The sequence below is a fragment of the Acanthopagrus latus genome, chromosome 19 (assembly GCF_904848185.1).
Source record: "Acanthopagrus latus isolate v.2019 chromosome 19, fAcaLat1.1, whole genome shotgun sequence".
NCBI classification, from domain to species: Eukaryota; Metazoa; Chordata; class Actinopteri; order Spariformes; family Sparidae; genus Acanthopagrus; species Acanthopagrus latus.
The window spans coordinates 18,811,289-18,821,931 of record NC_051057.1 but is presented as its reverse complement, the minus strand read 5'-3'; the positions used below and the strand labels follow the sequence as shown (position 1 = coordinate 18,821,931).

Genomic DNA, 10,643 nt, shown 5'->3' with positions numbered 1-10,643 from the left:
GTCACCCTGTATAAGCAATTAGAACTCTGCCATCCATGTCTAATAAAATGGGAGATTCTGCCGCTGCATAATTGTGGCAGCAGAGACATCTGCATAAGTAGACGTTTTTATTCACGGGTTAGCAGTAACCACAGCGAGCCCGATGCTCAAATTAAGATTCATGTTCTGTCTTTTCGTGGCGATAGATAACAGCGGTTAAACACTGGGTGTCACAACAGCGTCCACCGCCGCCGCCGTTACATAATCACACGGCACATAATCCACAACATCAGAACAAAGAGCGGTTTGCTGATATATTTATGAATTTATTATTTCCTCTTACATGATCTCTGCCTCCTGCTCCGGAGCCCACAGAAAGGAGGGGGGAAAAAAACATTATAAAGAAAAATGATTGTAATTCAAGGCCACAGAAGCAAGGAACCATATCCCCACGAGCAAATACAAAACAGAGTTGGTAACAGGATTGCAACACCAAAGTGAAAGCATGTCTGCCAAGTCTACACACATTCAAAGACCACAAAACATCAAACGGGTTTTCCAGGCAGTCAAGGGTTCTCAGTGTTCGTAGAGAAGAAAACAAACAGTACTGTTTTTTCTAGCTGAGGGATGAAGAATATTTCCAGTACATTTGTGGTGGTTTTTTGTGTGTGTTACAGATGCAACAGGAAGTCTATAATTGCGTAAAATCATCCGCATGTCACATGTGATTAATTTACAGTACAGACATGTTGATGCAAAGACGGCATCAAAGGGCAACCGAGGAGACATTTTTCACCCGGGCCAAAGAGCAAAACATCACAGAGTCGGAACGGTCTCTCTCCTTTTTTCTTCTTTTTTCCTTTTCTCTTTTTTTTTTTCTTTATTCTCGAGCTTGACTTAATATTCATCCCCTTGTTCGGTTCAGTCCACAGCTCGCTGAACTCTTTCAAGACAAAACACTCTTCCCCCAAAAAAGATCATTGGTTATCTGATTGACCACAACAGCAAATGGAAACTTGTGTCGTCTTTTTTTCTTCTTTTTTTTTCTCGCCCGCGTAGTGAAGACAGCACAGCCTTAACAACACCGACTCGAGTTGTGGCATTCTGCAGATTAATATGAGGAGCTGAGGGGGATGCTTTGGAAATTGCTTTGACTAGAAATGTGTCAAGGCTGACAGGTTTTTTTCTTTTTTTTTCAGTTTGATCCCTATTAAACACTTCCCTCTGATCCAATTCAATAAACGCCAAAGGGAGTTATAATAATCATATTCACTCCTGATCCTTTGGGATATGTGTCTTTGGAATCCATAAATACTTCTTCTAACTTTCTTTCTTCAAGACGTAATATGTTCAGAGGTTTCCAAGCTAATCGAGCACGTACAGTAAAGTTTAGCTTTGGAAAAACAAAAATGCACTGAATCCCGTGTACAATCAAAGGAGTCCCTGTGAAAGTGCTAAGCCACCAAACCCGTCATGACATCGTCGAGCTTCAAATAAAGTCTCTCTGCTCTGCTGATGTAATGAAAATACAGTCCCTATCATTCATACGTCTATATTAGAGCAATAAAGCACAACTGTCACCTTTTTTTTAAATCCGCTTTGCAGGAGTCTACATGTGCAGCATTTTTATCTTTTTTTTTTTTTTTAAGTTTTAAAGGGAAACAGCACACAAAGTTCAGATATTAAAGGTCATATTGATAACATTTAAAAAATATATGATACATCTCCACAGCTTGTTGAAAGGTGGAGAATTAAAACATTATTATGATTGTGAATCAATAGTTTTACAGTATTTATCCAGTAGTTGCCAGTTAGTGGAAATGAATGTAAAAATGGCAGAGCGTACTGAACTGCACTAATGTTAGCGAGCTAGCATTAGCGTCGTACACGTCAGCTTGCATTGGCAACATTAGCCGTAGCTATCTTTAGCTGCGATAGCAATGTTAGCATTAGCAATCATAGCTGTAGCAAACTGGCAACCACTTGAGGGTCAGATGATTCAGACAGCAGCGGTGGAGCTTTGGGACCTTAATTTCAGACAAAAACATATATGATAGTGGAACTAAGAGAGACAAGTAATTGTTGGATACTGTTTGAATTATGTCATGAATCACACATAAGATGTTTGTCAATTTAAAAGCTACTTTTCTAAGTCACCAAAACCTGTAATATGCTGCTCCTGTATAACAGCAATTCACAAAACTGACAAATTCTCCTTTCACATGACTACAGCTTTCAAAATGATCAGATTTATTGTGATTTTAAGTTTTTTTAGTACCTTTTCTGCGCAGAGCTGGCGGCCAGGTTGGTGTCACTATTTTAATGACAAAGTTGAGTTACAGAAATGATCTTTATAACTCAGAGACTTATGTGTAAATCGTGGCACAATTCAAACCGGGTTGAAATTTCACTTGTCTCTACCTGTTGATAACTGAACAATTTGTGCTCCAAATAAGGTCCTATTTGGCATTAAGCAATAGCAACATTAGCATTGGCAACGTTAGCTGTAGTCGGCTTTAGCAACATTAGCATTAGCTATGTTAGGGTTAGCAATGTTAGCTAAAACAAACTGGCAACCACTTGAGGGGCAGATGATTCAAAGAACTCATAAATGCGATGGACGGGGGGAAGATGAGACGCCATATTTAGGGGCTGAATGTTATCAATAGCACCTTTAAATTCCTGACAGCCAAATTAGTTCTCTCCCAAAGCTACTGTTAATAAATACTCTTACATCTTAATGAGCTATAACATTTGCGTACCAAACATCTCTTGATTTCCCCCCCTAAAAATAATGCCAGAAATAACAGATATGGATTCTGCACAAACATCTCTCTGACATCTCAGATTAGGGAGAAAAAGTAAGACATACAGTAAATAATCTCTTTCATACGGCTGAAGGATGCTGCAGAAAAAACAACCATAAAAATTTACACTGAAATTCAGTGGTATTCCTCTGCTTGTAAGACAGCAAAGGTCTAAAAGTCTCATTCAATAAAAGAGTGCTACAAGTAAGTGTGAAGGGCTGCTGAGGGAGAAGAATAAAGATCCCTTCCGCCTACTTTAATGTACAATATTCCTCACTCACGAACATCTGTTGCTGTAGTCTGAACACCACCTTACATACACCCAAACAGACACAGAAAAATAAAACCCAAACACAGGCAGAAATGCTACCCAGCTCTCCCTCCACTTGTAACATCCTCTGAAACTCAAGGTCAGTGCAAAACAAAAAACAAAAAAAAAGAAAACAATGCTTCTTTTCAGAACCGGATGAGACAGTAAACAAGACAGCTCAATATCAGCTGACCAGCAGCAGTGACTTAACTTGCAGACCGGGTGTAACCCAGCCTCTTCATCACACTCCCACAGACATCCTCGATCAGTCTGATGTCCTTTCGAGGCATATTTTGCCTCCACGTGTTAATGTTAGCTGGTGAAATGTCTCCTTCATACATTAGATTGTACAGGTTCGTGGAGGTGGTGAATAATAGTTGGTTGAGGGCTGCGGGTGACACGGGCACCCCCAGAAACGTGTGGATGTTCCCCGCCGTCTCCTGCGGGGAGTTGACCACGTCCTCAAACCTCACTTGGAGGTAGGACTCCTCGGGGAGGCCCTCGCTGACCCTCAGCACTGCTGCGGTGTGAGCCAGCCACAGATGAGCCAGTATCAGGACGGGGTTTGTCTCTGAACGGGAGAGAAGCCTCTGGATTATCTTGAACTCAGGTGCCACAGTTGGGCAGCCATCGCTGACAGCATCCTCCTTGAATATCAAGGAAAGGTGCTGCGGGATGTTCTTAAGGGAATAAAGGCTGGGTTTGCTGTTATAAACCATGAGATAAATCCACGCTCGAGGGTCTCTCACCATGTAGATTGTCCTGAGGGAAGGTCCCACAACCTCCTGAATGAAAGGCAGTTTGAGCGCCCAGCTTCCGCTGCGCATGTTGAGGACCACCCGGGCGTTAGGGTACTCCGCGACATGGCGTCTCATCTCCCTAACATATTCAGCGTCTCTGTCCAGACTGGCTCTCAGTTTGCCCTTCAGCTCAGACGTCGGCTCTCTCCGCCTGGATCTTTTCTTTCTGTCCCTGGAGGGGCCGACTCTCTGGGGCTGTTTGACCCTGCTGCCCTCCACCAGCTGAATATTTTGCAAGTGCAGCTTTGTGTTGTGGACCAGCGAATGCAGCCAGCCCTGAATAATCTTAAACCGTCCGTGCACGGCGTCCGACCTTGACCACTCACAGGCGTCGACCAGAGAGTCAAACTCGAACTCGGTCTCGGGAATGTCCACATGCTCGGTGGGGACTCTTATGTAAACAAAGTCCGAGCTGTTGTAGAAAAGGTGCTTGAGTAGCTCCGATCCCGATCCGGGAAGGGTTGCTATGAGGACGGTGGGCAGGGGGAGATGGTGCTGCTCGTACAGTCTGATTTGTTTGTTTACTTCACTTTTGGCACCCGCACCTTTCCATTTTACCCCGCAGAGAAGCTGATCGCAGCTGTTAGACATAAACAGCAGCTCCACGATCCACAGGATGAGCACGGAGAGGAGGGCGTAACGCATAAGCCTGCTGAAACACACATAAAACTTTCTCTGCATGGTCAAAAATCCTATGGCCACACAGAGAACAACCCCCGCTATCAAGTTGACCGTGAAGCCAAAGTCGAACAGCTGATTATCGCTGCTGATTTGTTTGGGGATGAGTTGCGTCCCAAGGCCATATCGAGTGATTTGATATCTGTCCTCAACTTTACCGTGACCTCCAAATCCTAAATAAGTCAACCTTGCTCCAATGTCTACATAGTTTGTCACAATGGAGACGATCTTCTCCGTGTTATTTATGGTGAGAGAGAGTCTGACACCATTTTTGCTATTATCTATAAATCTACAGCTGGAGACTTTGACATACGGCCCGTGTAACACATAAGCTACTCTGCTGACTGTGCCTGTCATCGGAAAAGTGACATTGACATACTGAGTCCACCTCTTTTTAAACTCGGCTGCCTGCTCTGCCTCCTGTATCCTGGTATCGGGGCTGTGACCCTGGCTGTCGAACCAGAACATTTTGTAATGAGCGTCCCACACATCCATCATGGCGCCGTTGTATTTGTCCATGAATTTGAAAGGGACGTATTTAAAGTCAATGTCGAGATTGTGGAAAAAGGCGCTGAGGGACGTCACGGGGGAATCAGCCCACTTCTCCACATGGTCGAGCACCAGCAGAGTCTGAGAGTTCAGCAGAACTAAGGCTCTGAACACACTCTTCAGTTTCATGGCGGGAGAGTAAGCTGCTACCGCTTCACCGCTCACGAACATGGTGTCTCTGTGCGAGGAGGCGACGATCACCTCCCCTCTGGCATCACCCACGCCCTCGTCGGTCCAGCGCAGCCACTTAGCGCACTCCCCCAGCTGACCCTCCCACGGACTGTTACACTGACTTGTTGGAGACGGACTGAACACCAGAACATTGTTGAGATAGCTGTGCTTTGGGCCATACAGTGCTTCAGACACAAACACTTGCCCATTAGGGGCAAATGTGAAAGAGTTCTGATCAGGGTGCTCGTGACCCGGGTTGAAGCTGTTCCAGCCGTCCACCCAGGAGTAAGGCTTGTCGTGGACGATGTCGTAGACGGCACGGCCACCCAGCTTGCCGGACTTAAAGGAGACAAAAGTGTTACCTTGACCGTTGGGAAGCCCCGCTCCGTAGGTAACCACACCCCAGTTAGAGAAAATGTGCATCTTAGCTTTGCCAAAGTCGGCTGGAGGCTGCGGGGTGAGGTGGTGGTTGTACCAGATGTATTCTGTGTGAAGTGTAGCCCAGCGCTGCGCCGACGACTGCCCCATGGGGCCATCTTTGGGCCGGTGCTTTCTGATCTGTTGAGCCAGCCAGTTACCCGTCCCGTTCCTCATCACGAAGGTGTCGAGGAAGACGAGCTGGCTCTCCGGCCCGTAGAACCAGTTGTAGTTGGAGTCTGCGATGCCGACGGTCCTCTGAAACCCCGGCAACAGGGTGGCGTAGTAAAAGCTGAAATGCTCCCGCAGCCAGTTGTTCTGCACGTTGTCGATGTTGAAGTGGCGCTGAGCTAAGAAGACGTACTGCGTGATGGACTTGGCCGTGTAGCTCCCGTAGGCGACCCCCTCGTCCAGAGAGCCGTCAACGACGTGACTGAGGAGAAACATCGTTTTCTCCATGTAGTTCACTGCCACCTGTTTCCAGATCATCGACTCCGGATGGTTGTGCGATCCGACCACTAACGCACCAGTCAGCATGGCTAAAATGTTGGTGGTTTGGTGATTTTGGAGATACTGTTTCCCCCACCCTCTGTACTTCGAGAGCTCGTACAGCTCCTCAGTCTCAGAGTGAATTTTCTTGAGGTAAACTTCCCTCCGCTGCTCATCCAGGTAGTTGTAAATGAAGTCATAAGCAGTGGCGAAGCCAGTGAGGGAGTGTGCGGTGGGGACCTCGTCGTTAGGCGCACTGGTCACTTTCCAGTCCGGGTATTCGGCCATCCTATCCATAAACCTGATGAGAAACTGCAGGGCGGCAGAGTCCTCCGGGCACAACAGGCAGTAGAGAGCCAGGGGAGGCAGGTTGTTCCCATAAATCTCATTCCACTTGCTTGTAAACTCCGCATGTTTCGCAGGGGGCATGTAAAAGGGGACGTTGGACAGCATGGTGAGCGCCGCCGCCCGGATGACTTTAAATATGTGACTGTGGGTGGTGGAGGACCTTTGCCTCAAGTGCAACACATCGACTTGGTTAAAATATAGGTTGGGATGGGAGGCGGCGGACTGGAGCTTCCACTGCTCGGTCGCTCTGGCTTGTGTGAGCTTGACCTGGAGCAGATCGTCCGTGAAAATGTCTCTGTCCGTGGTGTTGAAGACCCCCGAGAAGGCGTTCCCCACTGCGAGGAGCGGCAGGAAAAACACACAACATGCCACCCAGCCTGCTGCCATGTTGCCGGGCATTTTATTTTATTTATTTATTTTTTAGTGGATTTTAAAATTGGGAAACTGATTGTTTTCCTCCTTGGAAATGTTTCTGTAATGTTCCATAACTTTTTGGTTAATGTCCAGTTGAAATATATCAGTTTCAGTCCAAAACAAGATTATATCTTAGAAGACACATGATGCAGCATCAAAGTCCAGTGCATGATAGTCAAGAAAAAGGGGGTTAAAAAGAAAAAAAAAAAAAGTGCAACAAACACAATCCATATCCACTCATGACAGTCTGGAGATTGAACACACGTTAATGTCTCATGTTCGGGAGGTTTCTCTGCTCTGTTTTCATTTTAAATCCAGGAGAGAAAACAAAAAACAAATCCTCATGCCTGCATGTTTTCCAGAAGACTGGCATCTCTCTCTCCTCCTCCTCCTCCTCCTCTTCCACACACACCTTCTAACCTGTGCGCCAGTAACTCATATTGATCTCCTCCTCCAAAACATTTCCCTCTCGGACAAACATCAGTCAGCCCCAGTCCGTGTCCGGTCCAATCACAGCCACCCAAAGGCTCCGTGTGCAGCCCGGGCGAGCTGCAACATCCGCGGACGTGAACCTCGGCGAACCTCGCATCTCCGCGGAAAGCATCGCTTGCGGAGACCCCCCTCCAAAAAGAAAAAAAAAACTGTCTGCTGCTTTAAAACTGCAAATCCCGATCAGGAAATCGATCCGCTCGCATTGTTAAATCCTCCTTTATTTCTCTTCTTCTTCCTCCTCTTCTCCCCCTTTATCTCCCACGATTGAGTCCACTGAAGTCCGGAAAGAGGGGAAAGTTGTCGTCACTCCTCAAGTATTCAGAGAATGAGACATTATTCTCGGAGAAGGCGGTAAATCAGCCTTCTCTCTCTCTCTCTCTCTCTCTCCCCCCAGATGAGGAGCAAGAAAATCCAGATGTGGTCGCGCGGAGTCTCGTCCGGATATGAACGCGTCCTTCGCTTCGACTGACACGCACATCTCACACAAGTACAGCTGAGTGTGTGAGTGTGTGTGTGTGTGTGTGTGTGAGTGAGTGATCTCCGGGCTCCGTCTCCGTTATGTCCTCCCGACTCCTCAGCACAGGCAGTTTGATTGTTTTCCTGCACTGGATGGAAAAAAAAAAAAATCTTTCCACTGTACAAACTGTAGAGGGAGCCGTGACTTCAGAAGCAGCAGCAGCAGCATGAGGAGGAGTGGGAAGGCTCAGTGTTCAATTTCCCATGAAGCCACTCTCTCTCTATGTCTCTCTCTCTCTCTCTCTGCCTAGTAGATTGAGGCTGAAAAAGAAAGCAACAAAAATCAAACAAGTGGTGACACTGACAGGAAGTACGAGTGTCTTTGTTTTTTATTGAAATTAAATAATAATGATAATTTAAAAACAAAATCACAATCCTGTTGCCTCATTTTTGCTTGACAACCTGTGCAGGCATCCTGTGTCCTCACACCTTCGATTCCAGTGAGGAAAAAACGAGATAAGCATCTGCAAACATTCATATAATCACGTGTAATATCAATACTTTGTTGTTTTGCAGCATGATACAAGCATGACAAAAAGATTTTTATATTTACGATTTGAAACCCGGTGTCGGTCCGTCCGAAGATTTCTAGCAGGGTCAGCGTGAGTAACAATCGGTAGCGGCCTTCAGATGAATATAATAGCGCTGCCTTAACACACAGAGGTTGTGAGCTATGAGCTAGATGTGGTTCTGCCCGTCCTCGCATGAGAAAGCAGCTTATCACAAACTATTAAAAAGTACAAGTTTCTGTTTTGGGAGGAAATAAATGAAATTAAGGGAATAATTGAACTGTTCGGGAAATAGAAGAATTGCTTTCTTGTGTTAGATAATAAGCTGCAGCCAGCAGCTGGTTAGCGTAGCATAGCATAAATACAAGATGCAGGAAGGAGCTAGCTTGGTTCCATCTAAGGAACATTTCTGCAAAATCGCAATAATGTATAACATTTCTTTATCTCGCAATTTTATGTTTCTTTAGGATCAATCTCACTGATTTCTCGTGGTGGGGCTAAGGCAGAATATCCATTTGGTCAGGGTTAGGAAACTATCATGTTTTGGTTTAAAATATCTGTTTTGGTCCCTGCAAATATCTTGCGTTTTTTTTAAAACACCCAACTTAAGTAAAAAATATCAGGTTTTTGTGTTGAATTGTGTTCCTCTGCAGAAGCCAGGCTAACAGGGGGAAATGCTAAGCTAAGCGATGCTAAGCTACGCTAAGCTAACTTTAATTTAAAGGACTAGTTCACTAGTTGAACATTGAAAGCTTGCTAATTAACAGCTGAAGAGGTGCTGGCGTCAAAAAGCTTTGCAAGGTCCTAGCTTGCTGTTTCCCCCCATATTTCCAGTCTTAATGCTAAGCTAACTGTAGCCAGAGAGATGTGACAGTGAAATCTTGCCATAAGACATCAGGACTCTAAAATAAAATTAACCCTTATAATAATCTACTGTAAAGGTGATTGTGATTAGCCTTTATGTTCACGCTTTGGCATTTATAGGCCTACATTATTCACGGTGATGCAATATGAATTAATTCACAAAATAACAAGCGCTACAGGATAGATCTCATTAAGATATGAATCTTTTTTTTTTTTTTGCCTCAGATGTCTCTTTACACCTTTTTTATCCCGAGTCTCTGCCGCAATTCATTGTAACACATTTCCTGAGGCAACGGCGACGGCATCCAATAACCTTAAAAGCATCTCCCCCTCGGAGAAATGTGACATTTGCCTGTCCTAATGTGTGGCACTACGCACACATTGATCACCTCGCTCTGCGTAAATTAGGTTTCTGTGCAGCATCTTCATTTAATGATGGATCTGTTTCGCCATACCCGGCTCGCATGCGTCTCCTGCAGCATGCTATCCCACAGGGAACACTGTTGCATGCTGCCTTTTTCTTTTTTTTCCCCTTTTTTTTTGCCTCTCCCCCTCTCTTCCCCACATCTCAAGCAGACGCTTGAGGCACACAGTCGGCCCTATCAGGATCGCTGCAGGAAACACAGGCAGTTATCTCTCCTTTGGGCGAAAGTCTTCTATATGGAGAGGGGATGGACGGCATCAAAAAAAAAAAAAAAAAAGCTGCCTTACAATTTAAATGGCGATGATAATCTTGAAGCCGCATCAGTCAAAACGTTATTCTTCAGGCTCGGAGACGCTGTAAACAACTGACGGAGTTAAAAAAAAAAAAAAAAATGGCATCAAGGAGACAGATTTTGTTTTGAATATATGCTGCATCAGCCGCCCACTCTGCAAAGACATAACACCACTGATTTGCCCTTTTTTAGTCTTAATTGATGCTCGTTATGTAACCTGATAACATCTGTAACTATGTCATTATTACTGAACTGGACTTGGCTGCCATCTCTGTACAAGACTTTCTTTCTTTCTTTCTAGTCATTAGTTGGCAGCAGAATGTGTGGCAGTTATTATTTCTGCACACTGTTGACGCATTCAGGTGTCATAGATTCGATTTCTATAAATACATCACATTACATGTTTAAGACCTGACTATAATTCGGTCGGTTGAGGGGATGTTGGTGAAGTTACAGGTGATACACGTTTCAACATTGCTGAGTGAGAAACCATTCGATATTTTTAAGGAGACATCGGGACAATTTCCAGCCATGTTTGTGGCGACCAGAACAGGAGTTACAAGCCAAAACATGATCTTTTCTTA

General features: G+C 45.0%; 1 protein-coding gene across 1 annotated transcript; it reads right to left on the bottom strand.

The window, feature by feature from the left end:
* Nucleotides 1-284: 284 nt before the first annotated feature.
* LOC119008971 (dermatan-sulfate epimerase-like protein) lies at nt 285-8,247 on the bottom strand. Its single transcript, XM_037079768.1, has one exon. It carries the CDS (start codon nt 6,945-6,947, stop codon nt 3,303-3,305), a length of 3,645 nt encoding a protein of 1,214 aa, XP_036935663.1. The 5' UTR covers nt 6,948-8,247; the 3' UTR covers nt 285-3,302.
* Nucleotides 8,248-10,643: the final 2,396 nt, after the last annotated feature.

Bases quoted from the DNA above. Each gene is read 5' to 3' on its own strand.
- LOC119008971 (XM_037079768.1), bottom strand. From the start codon at position 6,947: ATGCCCGGCAACATGGCAGCAGGCTGGGTGGCATGTTGTGTGTTTTTC.